Consider the following 27,182-nt stretch of genomic DNA (forward strand, 5'->3'; position numbering starts at 1 on the left):
CCGCTCGCAATCTTCACACTGAGGTTTCATTTGCGAGAGTCGTGGTCCCGCGTACACAGCTGTCACTGCAAGCAAATAGCAGATTGGATGCAATATTTCTTGTGTGCACTCACTCATTCGCGTCGCTGCGCTGTAACTTGGATAAACCGTTAACCGGCTAAATTTTTTAGATTCGCTTAATTATTTTTGCAATTTTCTTTAGTGCTAAAAATATATCGACTTTAAGTGCAAACAAGTTTTCTTTCTATAATCGAAAATGATTCACGTATCTCAGGATATTATTGGCAGTACCACTGATCCAATAACAAAAGAGGTGGCTCACATATATCGCTTCACTCTGGTCAATGATCAGACCCAAATGTATGTGCAGGTGAGTATTTAGTGGCTGTTGTCGAATTGTTCAAGTGTTTTGTTTCAATTTTGCTATCGTACCACTTGTTGATTCTACAATTTTGCTTGGAAAATTACTTCGTAGATACGATAAGTGCACAAACGGCAGAATGTGGCAGATACCGTATTTGATTTGACCTTGACCTTGTCAGCTTTGGTTGACTACACCAAATTGGGACATATGTACATAAGTACACACAGAGAAACTTTTTTGTTTCCTAGTTATTTACGCATGGCGATAATTGGCAAATGTGGAAACATTAGCAAAAAAAACTGTGCGGCTAGTACGAGTAGAGGCCAATAGACTCCACCCGAACTAGTCCTCAAAGCTGATATTGGGCATTAATTAGCCGCAACTTATCGAATAAGTGTAAAATTGGAGCTGATTTAATTCCCATCTCATTGCTTACAGTTTCAGCAATGAAGTCTCATATATTTACGATATTATCAAGTAGATAAAATAGTTGCCTAGAACCTGGACATTCGCAGTATGCAGGCGGGTCAGCAATATCAGCTTGGAGTCGTGAAAACTTTTTTTCAAATGTTCTTCTGTGCCCTTATAAGCTTACAGTGACGTTTGAGTCACCGTCGAATTTCGAGAATGCATAACATCTCACCACGCTGATATTTCATGCAGAAGAATCAATAAAAAAAAAAGCACTGTAAAGGCGCTCATAGGACGACAATTAAAATTGTTTTTTTTTAAATCGCTCATGTTTATTTTGAAACTCCTTCGCGTTTAAGGGGTTGCAATTTTTTATCTCCACTGCCCATTTTTTTAAAAAATTACATCAAAATTAGCGTTAGTCACATGCTCTTTTCTAACTAATTTCTTAGTCCCCCGAATCAGTCGAATTAGACGAATATATGCTGTTGCTGATAATTTTTCCGGAACGATTTTGTTCTGCTGTTTTAGTTTTTCACTTTGACAACAGGATTACATATTTTATCACGACTTTCAAATTATTAATTTTTTTTTATAATTTCACTGCAATGCACTATAGAAGGTACTGAAAATGTCCTTTTAATAACTTTTATTTTTTAAGCTAATAAAATTAAAAGGACGAATTTCGAGGATGTGGTGGTGCGTATATAAGTCCTCAAAATGAAATCATTTTAAAGTACATTTAATGATAGTCAAGGAAAATATTTTAAAAGGAATTTTTCTGTACCTACTCGTCCTTATGCGCCAAAAAATTTAAAATTTTTAATTCAACACAATTTGCTCTTTTGTATGATACCCATATTTTAATTCTACATTGCACTGAGTTGAGCATTGAAAAACGTTATTCATCGCGAGCTAAACACAAAAATTTGTAATTTAAAAAATAATTGTTTTCTAAAAATTAACAATAATTTTAGCTAAAAACTATTTTTTTTCTAATTTTCGATAATTTTATAAATTTTTCCTATAAAATTATTTTTTCGAAAACTATTTCTTTATTTTTTTAAGAAATATTTTTTTGTAAACAAATTAGTTTTTTTGCATAACTTTTGTTATTTTATAATTTTCTTAAATAATATTTTTTTTAACAAATTAAAAAAAAATCCCTAAAGATCGTTTCCTAAGAAACTACTTATTTCCCTTATATTTAAAAAAACAATATTATTATTATTCAATCTTATTAGCAAAACTAATTTTTCCTGATATCAATTTAACGATACAGAGTCGCCTTATATGAAATCTTATTCAGCACAAAACGAATCAGAATGACCTTTCCAATTTTGACAATTTGGTGTTGCGCAAAGTAATTTTACAAAGCTTTATTAGTTCCACAGCTTTCACGGCTTTAAAATCGAAAAAGAGAGGGTGACTTTCGTTTCTTCTCTCGCGAGTATTTTTCAAGATTCGTGGCATTCTTGAATAGCACATCTCGCAAATCGTCAACTCCAGCAGCTTTTCAGCAGCGAAATTGCTACCAGTACCCTGTCAGAGTCGGGCGGTGGTACTCCGTTATGTTCGACTGGGGTCTCTGGTTTATCACCTTCGCTGGTTTTAGTGCTGTCATTCAGCCAGCATTTCAGGTTCGTCGCAGTCACGCATTTAGGCCTCTCACTTTTTAAGTATTACGGAAAATACGTCTCCTTTCCCTCTTCAGCTCCCTTTCTAGATTCCACATAACTCGCGTTATCCCTGATTGCAGCGTGGCACAGTGATTAAGGCACTCGGCACATTACGCGCCTAATCAAAGTAGAGTAATCGTTTCATCATACCGAAACGAATGCATGACGACTCGACTTCTGCACACTTGCACGCCCTGCATAAGTCACCAGCTAATAAACACTTTCTACACATAACAAATTTTTTGGTCGTTCTTTCGCAACACGCACTTCCGCAAATTATTCCGCTCCGAAATATTGCATAAACGCTTGTGGTTTAAAGCAATTTGCACGAATTTTAGCACGAAATCAATCATTTCCAATTATTTTCTATTGAATTGACAAATAAATTTTCTTTCCAACACAAAAAAGTAAACAAATGACGATTTCAAAACTGCAAGCGCCTTACAATGTTGGGCGCTTCGATTCATGAAGCTTTTATGATTAGGCGCAAACATGATTTTGAATCGTAATCTACAGAGCTTCATTGAAATACATGGGTTCGGCATAAAAGCTTTATACTTTAGTATGCCGAAACGATTACACTACTATGATTAGGAGCTTAATGTGCGGAGTGCCTAAATCAGATTTAAAAAAATTTAAATTGTCCCTACAAAAGAGAAGGGAATACGAATTGAAATATGTTAAGGTCTTTTACTATAATAGATTTGATTTCTCGAAAATGAAACGGCACTTACTGTCTGAGACTGCTTATTTAATAGTATGTTATATATGTAAGTGCAAAATATAGTATTTAAACAATCCCACATTTCAATCGCTTTGCAAATCAACAGCTGTTGTACTTTTATCCAACACAACGGTCCAAATCCAACCCAAGCTGTCAATCATACTTAGCTTAAAAACCAACCCAAAAAAATTAAAAAATACACAAAATTAGGGTGGTTCTTAAAATATCTGCATCTACACCTTTTTTCTACGTACGAAATATAGACATTTACGAAGATTTTCAAATTAAAACCAAACTTGATTTTTTTCCAAATGCGAAAGTTCGAAAAAATTTACTTTACTCAGCTAAATATAACTTAGAGTATTTAAGAATTCGGGCTGGTCAAAGACCCTACTTTGTCGAAATTTTGCGGTTTAAAAAAATTTGACCTTTTTTAATCTCTGGTAACGACCGCTAATACCTTTTTTTTACTTTTGAAATTTTCATTCAAAAATCAAAATTGTAAACGTGGAACAAAATAAACGGGTGCCCTATACAAAATTTAAATGTTAATATTTTTAAGGACCACCCTAATGCACATGCTTATGTATAATGCACTGCATACAAGCCATTTATTTCTCGATTGAATAAAAGGAACATGTAAGCAAATTTGGTAGTATCATAAAACTGACGACCGACCGCCTTTAACTGCCTTTTGCCGAAGTAGTTGTAAGAGACATAAACACAGAATACCATTTCCGCACTACGCATAGGCCATTTTCAGGATTCCCATACTAAGGCAACTTTATTATACATAGCTTTCAATGGCTAAACAAGAAACTAAAGAGATGAAGAAGAAGCCATTAAAAACCCTTTCCCTATCCCAACTCTTGCGCACTCTTCTCCTCTTCAAGGTCACTGCATATGCTGGCCATAAAAATAAAATGCCAAGGAAACCATTCTAACCACATGGTCGAGACAATGGCTGCTAGCAACAGCAATACCATTAATGTATCAGGGTTCAATGAACTTTTAATATCAACGCTGACAATTGAGGCGTGTTAAGGGAGATGTATAAAAAGAGTTTTCCAAGAAGTGACAAAGTTAAATGCGATTGTGAATTGGCTGTTGTTTAGGGTTGCGAATTGTACACGTGTGTGTGTGTTTTTTTCGGTGTTTATGAGGCGAGATTAGAACCCGAAAATGATATTGACACTATTAGTTAGGTTAATCGAATGAGGCAATACGCCCGCTTTAACTTTGCGTGACGCGTAGCATTGAAATGGACGAAGGGTAGATAAGATGAGGCCAAAAATAACAGTGAAATCAATATTAAAAAATATATCAACAACAAGGGATTGCACGCTCAATTATCGCATCCTGTGTGTAAGCCAAGTTCAGTGGCTTTTGATAATGACTTGTTGGGAAAACATGGTCAAGGAGTTGCAGCCCAAATTAAGTAAAGGAACGAAAAGTATTGGTGGATGATATAGAGTATGGTAGCAGATATTCTGGGTACAATACGTGACACGAAACTTATTTACACAGTCAAAAAATGCTATGCAAAGGGCAAAGGGTGCGGTTGATGAGACTCATAATATTCTGGGCATAAGCCAGTTTGTGATTGTCCGCTGTCATAGAAAATTATACCTGAGCGATTAGTTCCGTAGATCTTATCAACTTCTTATGAAAGAGATTAAGGAAGTCGCATGATAGGGAGTAACTTTTCCTGAAAACTTGGTATCGAACTGCTCGATGAAGTCCTTACTAACTCTGGTGGAGTAGGTGGTGGTGCTCCGAACCAATTTGTACAGGCGTATTAGTTTCCTGGGCTCAAGGAGTTTATAAAACGCGGCGTATAGGCAAAAAAGAAAGAGTGCTGCCAAAGATGACTTTAAATTCGACAAAGGGATGGTGAGTCCACCACATTTTTGTTCAGATTCTACCACACAGCTGTCGGGTTTATTTGTAGCAGACTCTCGGCTTAGCGTTAAAGTAGGTGCCCCGCCCTTAACGGGATTTGGATTTTTCGGAATTTGGTTGCTCTAGACGGAGTCGTCTCCTCAGTTGCAGCCATTAAACGATTTACGACCGGTCTGTCCAGACCTCCGCTCTCCCACTGCTACCTGCGTCACTCGTCGCTGAAACCCCCTATCAATGGCGGTCTGACCACTACCCTGCTCGAAACTTCTGGTTATTCTTTTTCTGCAATGATCACTCATAATTTCGGTCGCTAGGGGTATCGGAGAAAGGGGATAGATAGAACCGCAGGTCGTCCGGTAGCCGGAGCGCTCCGTTCGAGACCGCATGGCCGTCTTACACCTTGTCCAACCCGAAGCTTTTTTTCAAAAGGTTAGCTCCTCCGTTGCCTCCTGGTTTTCGAACAGCTAGGGTTGGCGATATATATTATGTTTATCTTTATGTCGTACTTAAGACCTCGCATCGCGGCAAGGTGTTCAACCTATATGTATAGTCAACTTCAAGGATATAATAACACTCAAAAAAATTTTCAGTTTCAATTAAATTGATACCTTTTTTTTTTAATACGGGGAAAGAAATAAATATTGATTCTTACATCCACGGCAGTCGAAGCATGAATTAGGTTCTTTTTTTTGGTCTCGAAATGTTTCTGTGTATATTCAGTAGATTAAATCTGAATTTCAGATTGAATGTTCTAACTCACCGCTCATTTCGCACTGTGTAAATAACAAAGAATGTACATACATACGCCACAATTAAATAGTCCCAAGGGAACCGCTGAAAATGCAAACATTATCCTTGGAAGTAGGTGTGCATGCACTATATACATATGTATGTATTTTTTTTTATTCCCGATATTATTTATGCACGGCGGTTTCAGGCTTCACGTTGGAAAACGAATACTTGGAAAAACACAACATATCAATGCAATGTGTGCGCAATAAGGTGGTCCAAAAATGCACGTGAAAAAGTAAATTCGGAATTTTTACGCTCCCACCCTCTAGGAGCATTATATACCGAAAGAAATATACCCCGTTTTTTTTTTAAATAAAGAAATATTTAGATTTTGCGCAAAGCGCTCAAAGTTTTTCATGTATTTTATATGGGGGAAAAAACAACTTTTCGTGGAAATGGTATAGAACTCATGAAAATCAATATTTTTCGATCGGAAGACTCTGTTCTCTTTAGGAGACTCCCAATAATAATACCCAATTATTTATTCAACCATTTTTTCATAGTAACTATATTTATAGGTCCGCCAAATCCCCAAGAAAATGCCAGAAAATGCAATGGGGGGAAAAATAAAACATCTTTAGTATTAAAAAATGGTTAAATAAATAATTAAGTAGTGTTGCTCGAAGTCTCCTGAAGAGAACCAGAGTTTTCCGATTGAAAAGCATTGATATTTAAGAATTCTATACCAAATATTTTTAAATTTAAAAATAGAAAATAGGAGTTTGTTTTTTCGACATAGAGCAATCCTAGGTGGTGAGAGCATTAAAATTCCGGCCCTACTTATTTTGGACCACCCTAATGCGCAATGAAAAAAAGCAATCCAAAACGGGCCACGGGTGCCAAAACGGGGCCAAAACGGGGTTGGTGAGCACTTGAGATGGTCAGCTCCCGTTGAAAAGCCTCGACCAAAAATACTCAACATTTATCTGCAATGTATGCGCAGATTGTGTGTGTTAAGGCATCCGTGTAGCAAATGAAGAGGGCAGCAGAGAATGAGGAGACGTAGAAAATCTGAAAAATAAGAGGTTTTCTGTGAAAAGTTTGAGTGATGTTCATTTTGCTAAAAATTCATATACCTTAAAGATACTTCAAAAGTGCATTTCGTTAGCCAGTCTGAAGCTCTTCAAGAGCATCCGAATGATTTTTTTCTTAAAAATCTGCATTGACACTATTATTATATTTTTTTTTTGCGCAATTTACATTTTTTCCCCATAATAACTAACAGTTAATAATATTTGCTTCTTCTACTGATTTTATTGCTCTTTATCTATATTTTCATATCGTCATCCTGGAAATCGCACTCGGCCTTGCAACATTTCTATTATGCCAACTGCTGTACCTACTTGGCTTTTATGGGTTACATATTTATTATTGACATTCTCTCACGGAATCAATCTTTTTCTTATCTGACCACCAACGTTGATTGCGGTGACACCGGTTGCAACTAAATGGATAATACAAAAAAAAAAACATAAAAAACATGTCTTGAATTTATAAATAATAAAGATCCTGTCGTATGGTGCAACTATCTACTCGCTCAGAGTCGCTGATGCCAGTGGCAAATTGGATGACGTTGTTCTTGGTTTCGACTTGTTAGAAGGTATGTAAGTGCATGAACGCAAATACTTATGCGGATATGTATGTATTTTGAATGGAGCAATCCTGGATTTGGTTCTTCGTACAAAATAAAAACATCCCTAAGAATTTCAAAATTTACACAAATATTTAGGCGTTTGAAAAAATTTAGAATTTTAGAAAATTTTCTTGGTAGCAAAAATTCTACAAAATTTTAACTTAAAATCTTAAAACTTTGACGTTACTGAAACTCATTCGTATAAATTCATACATCGCTGTGCTGGTTAATGTCAATATATTGTCGAATTTTTGAGATAAAAAAAAATTTTCAAATACATATTTTTTTTTTTTAATTTTGAAAATTTCGTTGATGCTTTTGTTTTGTAAAGACCAAGCTAATGTATATATTTTTATAAGTATGCAAGTGTCTATCCAAAGACTGATTGGATTTTACAAAATTTAACGTTAAGCCGAAAACAAAAATCGAAATCGCCTTCCAGGGGAAATACCTCTTTAACAAAAGTTTAATAATTTTTTGCGAGCTTTAATAGACTGAGATCTAGTGGGTTAGCATTACCTGTACCTGGGACCTGTGATCAATTTTATGTATTTATTTATCAAGCACACAATCAAACGAACTTTGGAACAAATAAAATTTCTTCTCGACCCATGAACCTTCATTATACTCTAAGATGCAACTGTAATTTCCGAAGATATGATGACAAATGTAATATAAAAAGGCGACATCAAATACAATATTTTGCCAAAACAAATATTTTCTTCGAAATTGACTTGCAAATAAATATCTGGGCTGTAAAGCGAACTTTATTTTCTGGTATGTTCTAATGTAGATACATAAATACGCATGTGAAAGTATTCTAAAAAGTTTCTTTGCGAAAAAAAGTGGTTCCTCTCAACTCTGAATAGCCCTTTCTCAAAATTTTCTTGGGCAGTTGTTATCAACAAACTACCCACGGCTTGGGAACTTTAAGAAACAGGACAAGCAGTTTACATATAAAACCGAAACAAGGCAGGCTAAAGAATTCCTGGTGAGCATTCTGCGAATTACAAAGAGCTCTGCACTCTTGGGATACTCGTTAGTAGCGAGGAGTTGCTTTAACTTCTCCTCGATGCATACGTATCTCCCATGAAACTTAGCCTCAGGAAAAACATCCGTTTTCTAATAGCTTCTTCGGGAGGTATTTTTTCGCTGATTGGCTGCCATCTGCGCTAGTAACATTGTGCGAGGGTACATCCCCAACCCGTGGAGAGTCAGAAAGACGCTTTTACCGAAGGCCGGAAAGTATTACAACTCTTCCTTGGAATTCAGAGCAATCAGTCTCGCTTGGTTTTTTTAAAATCCTGTACAGACTCATCGATAAGCATACTAGGAACAGGACAGCGTAAGTCGGTCAATATCGCCCCTCACACGATCTTAAATCTGAGCCCTTATAAACAAAGCCTTACTGGACATCGAGAAAACGTTCAATAATGCCTTTCAGGAGCAATCATCAAGTCCTTAGTTAAGCTGGAGCTATCATCTAACGTAAAAAAAAAGAACTTTAGTCCAAAGTAGAGTCTTCTCAAACCGTCTTTGGACTGTAGCCATCAACGACTCCCCGGAGGATCTGGAGAGTGAGGATGTTTGATGATTATCCATATAAAATTATAAATAACTATCGATGTATGTAGATTTAAAACTCTGAATGGGAAATTAAACTTAAATTTTGTCTTAAACAGATTTAATATATGTAATTGACTGATAACTAAAATCATTGTGGTTAGCACTTAAAATACATATTTATGTTTATTTGAATTCCATTTTCCTTAACGGATAGAAAAATCAACACTTAATTATATTTTTCCTCCTCTTTTTTGGGTATCCCCATTTTTGACAGACCAATAAAAAACGTTTTAAAGTATTCTTGAAACCTATGTCAGCTTGCAAAATCTAAAAACCAAAGCGAATAAAAAATAGATGGCAGTATTAGTAAGTGTACATGCATATGTGCACATAACTGCCACAAACATACTTTATACCGCACCACGTACACACGTGAACCCATTTCCCTTTAACAACGTGGCAAATATTTTACTGACACTGCTAAGACAAGCGAAGAGCGACACAAACAACTTAAACAGTGACAGCGCTAAGCCAACCAGTGGCAAGTGGAAAAAATAGAAAGAAGAGTAGATGGAGTAAGCAGTCGGAAATGCCGGATACACACGAGCACCCGGCCAGCTGGATTGGTCAGCCACCACCACCACGTGTGTGTAAGTATGTGCTCGTAACTGTGTGTGTGCAGCTGTTTGTCCATCCAGTCTTTCGAAGCATTTTTTCGCACATTTTTCCCATATGTGCTACGCTAGTTTTTGCTTGCTGCTAGATTCTACTGCTGCTGCTGCTGCCCACTTGCTTACGTACATACTTACTTGCTGCTGAGGGCCAATTTGGTGTTACCACTTGTAACACTTCGAGGGTAACAAATTTCCCACTTAAGCGGAACTGACGCGTTGCGGCAGCGAAGCGGAAGACAAAAGCAAAAATTGCAATTCTTGCCCGGAAAAAACCATTGAGCAAACAACAATGACAACAGCAACCATAAAACATACTAACGCAGGCTCTAGAACAAAAGCAAAGCGCACCAACAACGATGCACCCCGACTGACCTCAACAAAAATGCGACTCGTCTGCGGCTGGTGGCTGAGTACAGAGAGTTGAGAGGTCATGCACCGGATATGGCGCAGTCTGCATAGGACTGGTTCCAGCCATAAGCCAGCGAATACTGCATTTTCGGTTACTTCATAAGCTCGTATGCCGCTGACGACAACACATACTAATATGTATGTATGTATGCATTCATATGTGCGTAGTTGTTAGCTGCCCAAACCGGCAACTAGCTAGCTAGGAGCAAGTGGCTGTTTCAACTGCCACTAACGCTGACATCAAGTGGCGCGTCGCGGCGCATGGCGTTGACAGTAGCGTCCGAGGTGACAGCGGATGTCGGATGGCGGATGATAATAGTGGCACTTGGTATGCAATGACCACTTCCGGTTGGTCTGTTGCATGCCATAGCAACTGCAGTAAATCCGTGCTGAGTACGCGCTTAGGAGACACGAGCATTTACTCTAAAAAATAAAGGAAAACTACATATTTTTATAAACCTCTACCGCTTTTACAGTTTCATTTGCTTTTGGCATATTTTTATGTCAAACGATGCACATGCACATCCTGCGCTGGTTTTTACTCCTGGTGAGAATTTTACGTTGTTTTAATCTACACAGTTTGCTTTTTTATTTTGTTATTTTTTTTAATACCTTTGCCTTGATTTATCACCTTTACTTATGTATCTGGGGCGTTCCATACCAAAATGGACGGGTTCACACTTCATGTGTTTGATTTGTTTCAAATTTTTAAGGTTTATGGATAAACATAATATTAGTAGCTTTCCAAATATCTCGAGAACCGGGTGAGGAAAAAATTTGAAAAAAATCACACATACACACATTAAAATTCTTTATAAAAAGAAATATTTTAAAAAAATTTTTTCTTCAAAATTTTTTACATACAAATTTTTTCATAAAAAAAAATAGTTTTTGAAAATATGCCATCTCAAAAAAATTAAAAAAAAAAATCACAATGGTAGCTCTCAGTATTGCGCAATATTTAAGTATAGTATTATGGGGTGCACTCTGCAATAATTTGAGTTATGTTTTTTTTAACCCGAATTTGAGTAAAAAGAGTGCGTCACAAACTTAAAATTTTTTTTAATTTTTTTTAGAATTCTTTTGAGTATGCAGTTTAGTAGCACATTAAATTTTAGTATAATAAAGCGTAAGTTTTAAGCCATTACAAAACTGGCGTTAATTTTTTTTTTAATTTTCTTTGAAAACAGTTTTAAACGGTGTAAGAAATTTGTATATTTGTAATGCACTCATTTTACTCAACTTCGGCGTAAAAAAGTTCATAACTCAAATTATTGTAAAGTGCTTTCATAAAATTATACTTAAATATTGCGGTATTACGCATTATTATGATTTTTTTTTTAATTTTTTTTTTGAGATGGCATGTTTTCAAAAACTAATTTTTTATGAAAAAATTTGTACGTAAAAAAATTTTGAAAATATTTCTTTTTATAGAGAATTTTCATGTGTTATTCTTTTTTCTAATTTTTTCTTCGCCCCATTCTCGAGATATTTAATGTGAGTCCCCTTCATTTTGGTATGGAACGCACCATATGTGGTATGGTTTAAGATTTATTTTAGTTTTTTTAATTTCTCGATTCTGGCATGTATGGTTTTTTTTTTAATTTTTTTTATGTACACATACATATTTTTGTTTATTTTCTTCCTTTTCATTTGCTTAGAATATGAACAACCGCAAAATCCTTACTTTGGCGCCACTATTGGACGTGTTTGCAATCGTATTGCCAACGGCAGTTTCTTTATTTATGATAAGCCAGTTCAAGTTACGAAAAATCGTGGCAACAATCATTTGCATGGTGGTAAAATCGGTTTCGGTAAGGTACCCTGGGATCTGAAAGAAATTCATGTGGATGGTGTTACTTTCGCTCATCGTTCTCTAGACGGTCACGAGGGCTATCCAGGTGAAGTATACGCCACCGTGCGTTACACACTCACCGAAGACAATGCGCTGCGCATCCATATGACTGCAAAAACAACAATGACAACTGTGGTCAATATGACAAATCATTCGTATTTTAATTTGGCCGGACATGTGAGTATACCATAATGGAATGTGGTTGCATAGCAATGCGGGGGAAAGTGGGGAAAACTCAAATTTTTCTTATATGCAGAGGTGTTGGTTGTGTGAAGCTTTGTTCAAAGAGTAAAAGATTGAAAGTTCATACAGTGGCCGAGTACCTCTAGCATAAAGGTGTCAACAATAATTTAAATGACTAGTGGCATGAGTCGCGAATTTCTTTGTTGAGCGTATGTATGTATTTAATGCATTTTAATGTGACGTCGAAAGATATCGAGCCATATTTTTGTTGGTCTCAATGTATTTACATCATTGATAGAAAATTGCATCGCTATTGTAGAAAGAAAACATATTTCAAACGCGGTCGTGAAAGCAAATTTTATGGAGTGGAAAATCGAGCTATCCCGCCAGCCAGATTCACTCGGAAATGAATTACAGAACCTTCTGATTTATGTTTATTTATCAATTAATCAAATCGCCTGTGTAAATTGTGTTTAAATTTTCTAGAAAGCAGTAAAATTGCCTCATGTAAAAGCTGCTTAAGATGTACCAAAAATTTATTTTTACTCTATAAAACTTAAAATTAAAATAAGTTTGCAATGTCCATATATAATTCCCTCTTTTTTGTTTTCATTATTTATCTCATTTCAATACTATGCATCATGTCAAAAACACACACAGAACTCTGGCAAGAAGGGTCTCTATGAGCACAATGTCGCAATTTTCGCAGAAGACATAACCGAAACGGATGAGGAGTCAATACCAACAGGAAGTTTTAAGCCCGTAGTTTGTACACCTTATGATTTTCGCAGTATGGAAAACCTAGGTAAACGTATACAAGCACTACAGCCGGACAAGTTGGGTTTCGATGATAACTTTTGTGTGTCACGAATAGATTTGGATGCGAATGGTGTAACGCCAGTAGCTAGGTAAGTAAGTGAAGACGTTTCTAAATTTCTGAATTACATACCTCTCAAAAGTGTTCAGTCATCTAAGTTAACATTAAGACAGTTTAAAAATTTTGTTGTAATATAGAAACGGTTATTTTTTTTGGTGTACAACGGGGAATAAGAATTGAAAATTTCCTTTTAAAACTTGATTTTTAAATATCCTTGAAAACTTCCAATATATGTATATTTTGCAAAAAAAATATGTTAAGGAATAATATATTCACGAACACCTTCTCGAATTTCGTCCTCCTAAGTTTGTTAGTTAGAAGGGAATTTTCAATACCTATTCGTCCTTCTTTTTTTAATCTACAGAATTTTCCCTTCCATTTGTTTGCAATCATTTTTTGAAGTAATCATATCCTTGAAATTTCAAAGTTCTTAAAAAAAAAATCGGGAGTAAACTTAAAGCTTTACAAAATTTCGATATAAATGGTTTGTGTTTGTCATAAGGTGCTTCACATTTACGAATCGATGGCTGAGTTGAAGATCGACCTATCTCGGCAGCCAGTTCAAAAACACCCTGTTTCAGAATTCGCTCCAAAAACGCCTTATCTCAGCTGTCGATTCAACAACGGGCTATCTAAGCACATTTTCATAAAATTTTAATTTGAGATAGGGCGTTTTTGAACTGAGCTTTGAGATAGGGCGTTTTTCAATCAAATTCTGAAGTGGGGCGTTTTTGAAAAGTTTTCTGAAATAGGGCGTTTTTGAAAAATTTTCTGAGATAGGGCGTCTTCGAACTGGTTGCCGAGATTAGTTGATCTTCCACTCAGCCATCGATATAATATTAATAGGATTATTGCTACAGGCACTATATGTTACTATTTATTAATTAACCATTTGTTGCGATAAAATTCTACTTTTTCAATAAACTAACGGGTGATTTTTTTGAGGTTAGGATTTTCATGCATTAGTATTTGACAGATCACGTGGGATTTCAGACATGGTGTCAAAGAGAAAGATGCTCAGTATGCTTTGACATTTCATCATGAATAGACTTACTAACGAGCAACGCTTGCAAATCATTGAATTTTATTACCAAAATCAGTGTTCGGTTCGCTTTACGTCCGATTTATGGTCTACATAATCGACCAAGTGAGCAAACAATTAATGCGATTGTGACCAAGTTTCGCACTCAGTTTACTTTATTGGACATTAAACCAACCACACGAATGCGTACAGTGCGTACAGAAGAGAATATTGCGTCTGTTTCTGAGAGTGTTGCTGAAGACCGTGAAATGTCGATTCGTCGCCGTTCGCAGCAATTGGGTTTGCGAAACACATTTCGAACCGAACACTGATTTTGGTAATAAAATTCAATGATTTGCAAGCGTTGCTCGTTAGTAAGTCTATTCATGATGAAATGTCAAAGCATACTGAGCATCTTTCTCTTTGACACCATGTCTGAAATCCCACGTGATCTGTCAAATACTAATGCATGAAAATCCTAACCTCAAAAAAATGACCCGTTACATACATTTATATTTCCTTTCAGAGTCATTCACCCGCAGACTGGTCGTTGGATGGAAGTATCCAGCAATCAACCAGGCGTACAATTCTACACCTCTAACTATTTGCCGGATGAAGAAAAAGGCGAGGTAAGTGAACGAAGATTACACTGTGCTGCAAAACAAAAACGCAATATTTACGACAAAAGACATATATATTACATATGTATATACATACATCAAATCCAGCAGCAAAACATTTGTCTTAAATTTTTTGGACACTTCAAATGGCTATGTAAATATTAAAAACCCCTTTCGCTCTTAGATACTTGAAGCGAGAGCCTGAGGGAAAATATTTGATATCGGAAATCGTTGAAACGAACCAATTTGCGTTTCAAGTTCGAAATAACCATTTTTTTAATAAGAATTTGAAGCATTCAAACTATTAAAAAAAAAAAATCCACTAGACTAAACTACGCCACTTACAGGATACATGCCGCACTATGTTGTTTTACATCTACATTGAAGTTTAATGCTTCTGAAATGTTCTTGCACGATGCGCAATCAATAGGGATTTACAGGTGGAAGCGTAGCGAATGGAGTATTAAAAATTTTTTTTTTTAGATTTCATACGATCATTATTTCGCGCTTATGCTCTTTACATACAAATATGTTCATATTGCTATAAACTGCAATATTTTCAGCGATACAAACCAAATCTTCCAATCAAGCGCAACAAGCAATTATCCGCCTCATACATTTTTTCTGTAGCAATAGAAAAAGTTGGATCAGGAATAAATAAAAAGCCGATTCAGTATACATATGTAAGTTGTTATTTAGAGGAGGGCAACGGTTGAGTCAAAAACGCAGCAAACGATTTTGCTGCTGAATTCCTGTGATGCTGAGTGGATGAACAGAGAAGAGAACTTTTGAGTGCAAAACTTTTTGAAAATAGGCGAAAGCATAGGGCAACACGAGTAAATTGATTTAATTAAAGGATACAGCAACAAAACATTGAAAACTGGTCAGTTGATCGCTTGGAAAAATGGATTGCCTATGAGGAGTTTCCGCTGCGCATGGCTTTTGGCAAAAGTAAACTAACTACGTTTATTGTTTTTAGTTAAAAACTTCAGCAAATAAGGAGGCACACCTAGGCCAAATGAAGGGTGTGTCTTGTTCTCACCCGCTCAACTTGAAATAGAACCAATTCCAGTCAACCAGTCAAAGAAGAAAATACTTAAGTAAAGTAGCGATCCATGCTTTCAGTTTCTTTCGTCAGGGCTGCTGTGACTGAATTAAGAAGTGTGATATAAGTTAATATTTGCCTTCATGGTAAGAGGAGTTGACGTTAGACAGAGATATTAGATAGAGATACAGTGGATAACTTTTGACGCCCTTACCTGTATTCTTTTGCCACTTTAAGCGAAGTTTTCCAAAGACCTGGGAACTGCTTGGCCACCAAAGAAGATATTTTCCGAAGGCAGGTTAAGAAAAGATTCGTTACGCTAAAGTGCAGTGGTCTGACAGGCGAAAACGAAGATTTGATAAGGGATCTTTCGGGTGTATCTCGCTTTCTACTTTAAGATTTAGTGTAGGTGTTCTGACCTTACCTTTATGTACAATGTGCAATTAAATATATATAAAAATATACATACAGTGGTCAAAATATTATAGCCGAACCAAGTTTTAAGGTATTATTTTTGTTGTTATTTAATTTTGTAATTTTTTTCTTTAACAAAACTCGTGTAAATCCAAGTTACCAACTTTGTGCAAAATTAAAAAAATTCTACAAACTTTCGTACGAATTTCGAGGTTTTTTAAAAATTCTAAAAAATCAACCGTAATTTTTAGCCATTTGAAAATTGTACTTTATTCTACTAGAATTCAATGGGCTACAAAACTGCATACTCAGAATTTTATTTAAAAGCCGAAATTTTTACGAAAATTCGTTGAATTTTTTTTTTAATTGCATAAATTTTTAAGGCAGTGTCACTCGATCGGGTACATTTGTACAGTTATGTGCATTTTTTATATTTGGCTATTGGTAAAAACAATTTTTTTTTTAGTTAGAAGCTTGGTAGCAATCTTGTATTGAAAAATTTCAACAAATTATATTTCGTGATTAGGATAAAGAAAAATATTTGGGTATTCAGAAAATTGGGATACGATTTGCACCAAATTTCGGCGAATTTCACATCGTGTGACACTGCCTTTAAACTTGTATATATACGGATGTTGGTAAAGAAACTAACCAAAATTAAATAACAACAAAAATAATATTTAAAAAATTTGGTGCGGCTATAATTTTTTCGACTACTGTACATAAGTTGACTATGATTACTCGGCCGAGCTATCATAGTAGCACAATGCCACTCATATTTGACTTACACACCAAATACGGGCAGGAATTTCAAAATTTCAACCCTGTTTGTGTGAAATATTTTTTTATAATCAGTGATTTTTTTAAGCAATCTACATACATATGTATGTTGAAAACAAGTGAGAATAAAAAAATATTTTGTCAGAACGAACTGAAGAAATAGTCTTTTAAGTTCCAGAATAGATCATCAAAGCGGTCAGTAGTGGCACGCCAAGGGGGGTGGTGGTCAACAAGAATATGGTAGGGGCTCTCCGTCTTAGAGAAATGGAAAGAGGGCATAAAAAGTTGTTCTAGTTTGCCAACGGAATTCGGCAATCACTCAGAAAAAACTCGGACGGAAGGATTTATCTGTACTAAAAGCAGGTTTCATTATTAAGAAATATAACATTAGAAAATCAATATTTCTTAGCCATCAACTTACAAAGATCCTTCATAATTTTGTTCTACGTAAAATTTGCTTAATTGGTTGAACTGACAAATAATTAACTAATTTGCTCCATCTTTTTCGTCTAGGTACGTAAAAAAGTATTTCTATCCAAAGCATTAAATTCTATTTTATTAATATTTTAATTGACAAAACTAATATGAAGTTACTTTATTATTATTATGAACAAAAAACAAAATTATACAGCAACGCTAACTATTCATGCAAATGACCTGCCCATACGGGCAAAATGCGCAGTCGGCAACAACAACTATTTAAGTACACTTTTACACAATTTCCTTGTTTACTGCTAAAATTTTTCATTGTTGTTTGTTTGTTTGTAGTTCTTTTCATTTGTATGAGCAAACAAACATCACACACACACACACACACCCATTTACGCGCCCACTACATACACATGTATGTATATATGCATCGCACGCCTGAGTGGTGCATTCAATTAGCCAGCGATGTGGCAGCAACCGCAATTGAGCAACTTTTCAAAGCTCAAATTCAAAAATGAGCTGCAGTGTGGAACAACTTTATTGTGTTCGGCATGTGTAAGTGTACGCGCGTATGTATATGCATATGTATGCAAATGAAAATAAGTGAACACGCATTTGTGACCCTGCAGGAATTTCGTATATGTAACTATAAGTTAGCCTGAAGTTGTAGTTCCTCCTCCTGCTCATTTTTCATACAAAAAATCTTTGCGTATTTTCATTTGACCACTCCGTATTTCTTATTTATCCACCGATTTTCCTCATGAGTAACTTGATTTTTTTTTTTTTTTGAACAGAACAGGCTTTAGTACAAATGCAAAAATTTGGCACAGAACCTGTTATTTTTTTAATTTTTCTTCTGTTAAAGTTTGATTGTTTTTAATTTTTTGATTAAAAAATAAAAAAAGCTGGAATGACAAATTAATTTGTCAGAAACTTTAAGCCCTATCGGAAAGTGATTTATATACGGTTTATGGAGAATTTCATTTGCTTTCATTTGCCGTATTTTATATTAAGATTTTTAAATCGGTTCGTGAGATATACATACGTGATTAAAAGGAACCAATTTTTGCTTTAAGCTGAATAACGGTAAATTGCAAATATCTCGAAAACGTATCCATAGAAAAAAAATAACTCGATTTTCGGATTCACCGAGCAATTCTACATAGGAATTGGATAGTGGCATCCACAGAACATTTTTGTTGTAAACCAGTGTAATTTGAGTTATGAATTTTTTTACATAGAAAATGAGTACCTTACAAATTAACAATTTTTTTAAGTTTTTTAAGAATTTTTGTGAGTATGCAGCTTTGTAGCACATTAAATTTTAGTGTAAGAAAGTACAAGGTTTAAGCTACTGCAAAACTGGCGTTAATTTCTACGCATTTTCTTCCATAAGGAAAAAGTGCCAAAGGCCGTCAGCATAAAAAATATTAAAAATCAACGCAATTTTGCAGTAGCTTTTGTACTATATCATACTAAAATTTAATGAGCTAAAAGTACTGCATATTCAAAAAAAATCTATAAAATTTAAAAAATGTGTAAATTTGTAATGTACTCGTTGAGTAAAAAAAAAAACATAACTCAAGTTATTCTAGGGTGCACCCCATAATACTATACATACTTAAATATTGCGCAATACTTAGAGTTACCATTGTAATTTTTTTTTAACTTTTTTTGAGATGGCATATTTTCAAAAACAAATTTAGTTTATAAATTTTTTATGCAAAAAACAGCTAACTAAAAGTGGGTTATTTTTATCAATTGATATTTTTTTCTGCAGGGTAGTTTATGAATAAATATTTACATACATAAGTATGTACCCTGCAGGAGATTTCTCTAGTCCAAAAATATTTCAAGATGGGTTCCTTATTTCACAACATTAGTTCCGAGCAACGGCTTCAACTGTCTACTTTATAATGGAGGTGTCATTGGCGGTGGACAGTTGCCCCATAAGCATTCCAATTAATACATAGTTCAGGAATAAACTATACCAAAAATATCGTTCGTTGGAGATTGTTGTAGCCGAGCGACCCGTATGCCGATGTTGCGCTGTCTTGTCCGTGCATGTTGATGCTTGCACCATTCGTTAGATTCTAATTTTTTACACTTCGTCTGCCAGCATAGATCGTAACTTTTTAAGTATCCAGTGTCCTGCATCGCATTTCAAAGCAACCAGTCCATGTGTTGTTCCGTTAGATACAATCTCTGAACTAGTAAGTTAATTTCTTTGGAACATTTGCTAACTGCAGGGTATGTACGTTTGTGCACGTTCCATTTGTTTCCCAGCGTTGCTGACCACTTCGATAGCGGGATGAGTGCTGCCAGAAAGTTGAAAACTTTCGTAAAGTGTTGTTTGATTTGCGCATTGAGGAAAGAACAACAACTAAAATTCACGCTTCCGCTGGCAAATAAACATTAAAACAATAAGCTTTGAGGGCAGTAAAAGCAGAAATTTAACAAAAAAAAATTAAAATTAAAAGGATAACGACTGAGCAGTGAGAGAAGGCTTGTACAAAAAAAAAAACGAAAAATGCCTAATGAAGTCAGGAATTGCCAACACTTATAAACATAAAACAGTTGTTTAGCAGTAAAGGTAATCAAAAAAAAAGTTAAATAAATGAAAGCTTAAACGCGTAGTTACTAATATTCAGAGGAGGAGGCAGCTGTGGTGTAGTGGTTAGACGTGCGCGTCACCATTCCGTAGGGTCTTAGGAGGATATCAAAGCCTAAGCACTGCCCTTCATTGCTCAAAATTGGTTAAACAGATAATGGCCTTTATCCACATACTGCAGAAATTCATGTACCGATCTTTGAAGTAAAACTCGAGGTTTCATGGATTAATCACCAAATACCGATGGGCACTGACTCTAGCAGTAGAAATGAAGTTGAGGAAAACATCTTTAAATCCAAGTCGCTTGAATACTAGAGCCAAAGAAATTTCCAAAATCAGACTAGGACTCTACGGGACAAATCCTCTATGTTCTCTTTCTTCCTTTTTGGAGTATTTTCATCCATTGTATGACTTGGCCTAGCCAGCGTAGCCGTTGTAGCCTTAATCCGCTGCATTGTTAACGTTCATACAGCTCATCGCTGCATCGTTTCAGGTACTCGCACCTAAAAGCATACACCTGATGAGGCGGCGTTTGGAGTTTTCGAAAGAAATATTCTGCGAAAGATTTACCCCATTGGCGATGGCGAATACCGCTTACGACAGAACGGTGAGCTGTATGAGCTTTACAACGAAGCGAATTAAAATCCAGCGGCTATGTCATATCGTACGAATGGACAGAAATGCGCCAGCTCTGAAAATATTCAACTCGAAACCCGCTGGTGGCAGCAGAGAAACAGGGAGGCCCCCACTGCAATGGAAAGACCAGGTGGAGAAGGACTTGGCTTCACTTGGTATATAAGGTTTGATTTCGCACGAACTTAGCCTTTTTACTTGATTTTTTAACGCTTCCCACACGGCGGGTGTATTTCTCCAATTTTGGCATTGTGCGATCTTCAGTGTAATATTTCGTTCTCACAATTGGAAAGTTGACAATTCTATCTAGAAATAACCGGAAATGCTGAGAAAAATAGTATTTTATATGGCCAGACGGTAGATGACCATCGTTCCCCGTCATTTTTTCGCCTTGGGGTGGCTGAGAGAATACCGAGAGTACTTCTTCGTAATTTTGTGTGGTGTCTTCTTGAATTCATTTTAAATTCCATGTGACAAGTAATAGTGTCGGTAAGGCGTCCATCGTAGCCGAATAGGTCCAGTGGTCTTGGGTTCAAGAACAGGGCAGCTGTATTAGAAGAATTCCAACATTCATTCTACTTAAAAGACAAATAAAAAGTTCGTCAATGTTTATCTCTTTTCCTATAAATATACCTTTTTTTTTTGTTAAATAACATAGCGTTGAATCGATAAAATCATAAAAATAAATTTGACCACATACAAAATTTTACATACCCTAAATAGTGCATACACAAAACTTTTAGCTTATAGGTTGGAGAAGAAAACACGAAAAGGAACCAGCAGAAGTCAGTTATTTCTGTCAAATCCAGCATGTGGAGTTAAAGAACTTAAGTAGTTTCAGTGTGTTAATATCACTTTGTCTGTTAAAACGCCTGATTCTAGTCCTACATAGTGCTGGGCAATTGCAGAACAGATACACCACAGTTTCTTCTGCATCCGATGAATTCCAGCTACGACAAGAGATATTGTGTTCCAGCCCCAGTCTTGTAGCATATATTCCTACGGCACAGTGCCCCGCGTAAATGACAGTTAGTCGAGATAAAACCCTCCTGTTGAATTTGATGAGAAAAGCAGTGCGTTTTGCGAATTAGTGGGCCACAGACTCCTGCAGAACCTATAGGATTTTAGGCCTTACCGCCTACTATAAGCTACCTTTTTCCAGTGTTGAAAGATGCAGCTCTTGATATAGCCCGTTCCGGGCTAGCTCTTCTGCCATTTCATTGCCGTCAATTCTGCTGTGACCCAGATCAGTGAAACGAAATGCCCATCAGCTAAAACCCCGTACTCTCTGCATTATTTTATTGAGCTGTATGTGATGCTTGCAGAGCCAAGTGAATTGATCGCTCACTGGCTATCCGAGAAAATAGAAAGGCTGGTCCCGGCAAGCTTTGAACCTAAAATTGTTCAGCACGCCTTTTTGATAGCAAAGACCTCTGTTATTTGGAAGTCAGTTGTTAAAAATTCGCCCCCGCCCCCCTACGCCACAATCCATTTTCGAGCCGTCCGTAAAAATAACTTTTAGCTAATCTGATTACTCGAAACCAATTTCCTATTAAAGCAAACTGATTTCAGAATGCTCAGGACATTGTATTTTCTTTTTAGTACACTCTAATTGCTAGCGATGTGTCGAGTGGCTGGTATATGGTTTACTTTCTTTCGGTTTCTCAAAAAAGTAAGTCCACTTTCAAGTACTATTTGTCGTTATTTTGTTTCGCACATAAATATGTGGGAACTTTCTGCTGTACTTTTTTTGGACCTGTTGAACTTCGGAGATAAATTATTTACATCTGTGTATATGTCAGCATATAGTAATACATATAAACGCTCAATTTCCTCAAACAAGCAAATCTCTTATGAAACACTTCACACCTAATCCTTACTCACTTCACACTTCACGCCCACTAATCGCATTACCAACGAGTGTGCACGTGCTTGATAACCAAACAGAGCTTCGGGTCGCCATGCACTCGGTTGCTGCATGTATGTGCAAGAAGGAAAATGCTTTTCGTTGGCAGTGTGAGTGTTTGTACAACCAAAATATCTTTAAAATTCAATTAGAACGCATTGTTTTACTAAATAATTTAATTAAGTGGCTGCAAAATGGGCAAATGAGTGCAAAAAAAATATTAGAGCTTTTCTTCTTAGCATGCTGTGCTTTATTACAAAAACAAAAGCTATCGATAGCAGCAGCACATACCACCATCACACACTTAAACACATATGAGTAAATTCTTGCAGGCGAACAGAGTATTTTATGATTGTGTGCTATTTCCGCTTCCGTTGCACAATATTTGTCGCTTAATTGTATGTATATGTGTGCGTGCGTTTGTGCGGTTTGTATTTAAGCACTCGAGCGTGCGTGCAACAGGACGCTTTTATGCACTCAAGCAACGAAATAGTTTTGTTAGCTGAAAAGTGGACATTATTATGACTGGCACGTGCTTATGCTGCAGAGCAAAAAAGTTGAAGCGCACTCTCTCCTTCTCTACCCCTTCTTCTGTCTGTTTCGAGCTCTCAGCTTTTTTTTGTTGTTGTCATAAAGCCAGTCAAATGTATACAATGATAATAAAAACAAAATAGTAAAAGCACAGCTTCAAGAAACATTGAATTGCGAAAACCAGCAATTGCAGTTCGTCTTTGCTGCAATTTTAAGAAAAAAAAAAGAATGCAGAAAAAACAGCAATGAAATGCTGACTACACTAGCAAGCGAGTCAAGTGTTTGCTTTTGAACCGATTTTTATTTTTGTTTTTGCTTGCCTTGCTGCATTTTGCTTCTTTTTTTTGTGTGACCCAAAGCATTGTTTTTCGCTGGCCCATCGCTATTGTGTTCGTACAGCTGCAGTTACTGTTGCTGCTGCAGGGCTATTCATTAGGAAAACATGTGTCTTGTGTGCGAAGTAACGCACACACACAGCTACTTGTGTGCTTATACGTACTTGCCCTGCAGAAAAAAACAGTCAAAGGTAATAAATAAAAAAATTGTTTTTCTTTTAGATATTTTATGTCCAAAAGTAGTTGGTTACAAGTTAGTTGACTTCTAATGCAGTGGTAACTACCCTTGGCAAACTTTCCTCAAAGAAAATGTGTAGAAAATAGTGACCTTTAGTTCCTTCGCAATCAACTTCAAGTTAGCTTATAGTTAGATACATTTCCTGCAGGGTATGTTTGTGCAGAGAAAGCACAGCATGCGAGTCAAGTGATACGCATATAATAGTAGAATACACCATCATCGACTCACATACATTAAAATGGTTGTATGAATACAAATAGTAGCCACATATGTGGACTCGTAAAATTCCATGTGTTCGCATTTTTTGTTTGACACACCGTTTGAGGCACGCTGCCTACGTGTCGTATGCGTTACACCAACGTGCAACTTAAAACGATATCCTACATATGTTCGTATATGAATGCTTACATTGGTACATGCATACGGATATATCTACATACATAAATACACCTGCAGGGAAACCCCGAACTAGTGAACAAAATTTCAAGCTCCGTACTAGATCTTTGAGCCCAAATCGAACCAGTCCGAAAGTAACTAAATCCCTCCCTGTTCGAATGCAGTGAAATGTGGTACTTTTAAAAAACTATTTCACTTCAATTTTCCATTTCTTCTTATAATTTTATTTTGGTGCAAGAAGCAAGAACAATTAGAAAGATCGAACTACCTTTTGACTTCTAAGTGTTTCTGTTTAGTTATACGCAAAATCGCCAAATCAAAAATAGTCACAGAAAATGTGATAAGTCTCACAGAATAAACAAAAAAAATGGTCTTAATATAAATCTATATCTAAGGTGACGTATTTCGAACTGGTTCGGAACTATCGACAAAGGGATGCAGCGGGGGCCAATTGACACTTCGTAGGACATCGCGGTTCTAAACTCGCCCGTTGCTAACATACAACCAGTTCGGCACAAGTGCGTTGAACCACAGGGTATACTACATATGCATAAATACGCATTGCCAATGTGCCTTTTGTTTTGGTGATTTTTTTTATTCTTCTTACTTTTTCTATAGTCAAAGCAATGAAAATACATTAGAAACTGCAATTTCAATTTGTATTGATTGTGCATCAGGTCGTATGAGTATTACTTTAACATATTTATATATGCAGTACATGCTCACTAAGGTGTCTCAAAACATAAGGAAGAAATTTTTTTATTGGGTATGTCAAGGTCGAGTCTGTATAAGAAGAAGTTAGTTGCGCGGGTATCTTCAGGTATCTGAACTGCTTCGTCTGCGATGGGCGCTGGTTGAACTCCGACAAACACTTCCACGGGTTAAGAGTTCGAAAAGTGATAGAGGTCTGTCCATAAACACCGTTGTCAGTACAATGTCCGCCCCAGTAGTTGTACGATGTACATAGTCCATTAGTTCGTAGGTTAGAAATGTGAGAAAGCTTTGATGTTTTTACCTAACCATGCTAAGCCTTGTATCAGGGTGAAATTTCCATTAACTGATGGTAGATAAGGCCAAACATCGAGAAGCCAAACATCGGGAAGGAATGAAGCTGTAGATCTTGTCGAGTAAAACAACAGAGAGAAAAAGAGAAAGTACCTGTAGTGACTGAGTTATTTAACTTTTCCTGAAAACCGACTTCGAAATATTGCGGTTCACTACAAGGAGAAAGTGATGTTGTATATAAAAAACGGTTAAGGCAATATTTTGAGTTGATTAGCGAAAAATTTTATTTTTTTTTTCAAGAGCTATAATTCTATTGAGAAATAAGTGTAGCTTTTGGTTTATAAAGTCAATTGGCCATTACGTAGATATCTGTTAGTGGTATAAGCAATATTTTACGTTAAAATAGAGTACTCAAATAGACGGCATTGGCGTACCATTACTTTTGGTTCCATATATTATTTGCTTTTAGAAATTTGATAAAATACGTATTCTGTCAGGAATATTATGCAAGTATCATGAAGTAATATAAAAACAAATAAAATTCTAACTTTCGTCCAGATGGATTTGCGATTCGAACCACTGTTTGGCTTGAGCCCAGGCCCTGATGAGTGGTAGCGTGCAGTGCTAGTCACTATACCACAGCGGCCGCCATTCGATATGATTGAAAAACTAAATATCTCAGAGCAAGTTCGTAATAAAAAAAGTTCGAAGTTTTCACATTACTTGTGCCAAAGCGAAATCAAAAGCGTGTATGCATATTGACTTTGCCGAAAAAAATTTTCCTGGTACACTCTAATGCTCAAGAACATATACATAAATGAATGTGCATTTGAATGTGTTCATGATATTGCATTTTAAATGCATTGCAAAACGTTTGCTTTATCGCACGTGTTGCTGCATATCAGTGTGTGTGTGTTTTATCTTCAAATTCTATAAATATTTTTTGTTCATGCACACAAATTCACTAGTACATATGTATACACATGCAAACATAAATAGCTTTATAATAATTATTTTCGTATTAAACCATAACTGCAGGCGGAAAGTATTAAATTTGCATTTCAAAAATTCTACAATGCGATATGAAACTCAGTTTTTTGATTGTTGTGTGTGTGTGTGTTTTTTTTTTTTTTTGGTTTACCAACCATTTAATGTCGCTCTCTTTTGCAACATTCAACATAGAAATTGTATTTAATTTACACAGAAAATAGATATTTTAATTGAATGCAGTCAAGGGCAAAATAAATGGGAGTAGATGGTTTTTTACATCTGNTATTTAATTTACACAGAAAATAGATATTTTAATTGAATGCAGTCAAGGGCAAAATAAATGGGAGTAGATGGTTTTTTACATCTGTAAAAATGCAAATGTATTTTTTTTCTTATTTATAATGTAAAATTTATGCTTTTTTTTGGTACTTCACTATCGCATTGCTTGAAAAAATGACATTACGAAGCTTAGGATCGATTGCAAAGCTTTAAAGTGTAAAAAATTTTCTATATTTTAAAGTAAACGTAATAAATAATATGACTTTTAAGTTAAGGCGTGGGAGTAAACATATCAGCTGGCTGTATAAGGTGCTACGGGACGTATGCGTAACATTCACAACAATGGGTAAATGAGTACGAGATGTTATTTTGATTTTGTTTAGTATATATTTTTTAAGTTTTCATTTAAATACAATCATCTCACTTTCAGCATTTAAGTTTAATTCTATTTAAATTCTAGAACGTATTATGTGGTGTGAATTTTTGTAATTTTATTAGTGTTAAAAACATACTATTTGTTATGCATGTGAAATGTATGTATATACATAAATTACTGATGCCCCAATGTGGTAAATCAAATCAAGTCTAGAGTACTTTTACACAAATCTTTACTTTCATGCAGCTTATGCACATCATTAATAAGCATTTATGAATTATAGTACTTGCGCATATTTTCCATTACTTATTCATGTAATATATTACGTTTAATTCTCTTTTCACAGAAACCCCTTATCGGCAGAAGCAATGCACGCTACTGCAAACATGGCGCCTTTTGTCTCGAGACACAAGTTTATCCCGACGCACCGAATCACGTGAGTTCAATAGCTACTACAAAAAAAAATGGACGCAAAGTATTACACAAACGTACCAACTACTACTAA

The 27,182-nt window shown here is 35.8% G+C and overlaps 1 protein-coding gene across 1 annotated transcript; it reads left to right on the top strand.

Annotated features, from left to right (window-relative positions):
* Positions 1-27,152, top strand: LOC108374625 (aldose 1-epimerase-like; the record flags this gene model as incomplete). Its single annotated transcript, XM_017630606.1, has 6 exons — positions 1-370; positions 7,379-7,472; positions 11,815-12,185; positions 12,852-13,099; positions 14,616-14,718; positions 27,024-27,152. Coding segments are annotated over exons 1-6 (1,059 nt in total), but the record flags the coding sequence as incomplete, so codon positions are not given.
* Positions 27,153-27,182: the final 30 nt, after the last annotated feature.

Source organism: Rhagoletis zephyria, unplaced genomic scaffold (genome assembly GCF_001687245.7).
Source record: "Rhagoletis zephyria isolate East Lansing unplaced genomic scaffold, Rhagoletis_zephyria_1.1 Rzeph_scaffold_07927, whole genome shotgun sequence".
Lineage (NCBI taxonomy): Eukaryota > Metazoa > Arthropoda > Insecta > Diptera > Tephritidae > Rhagoletis > Rhagoletis zephyria.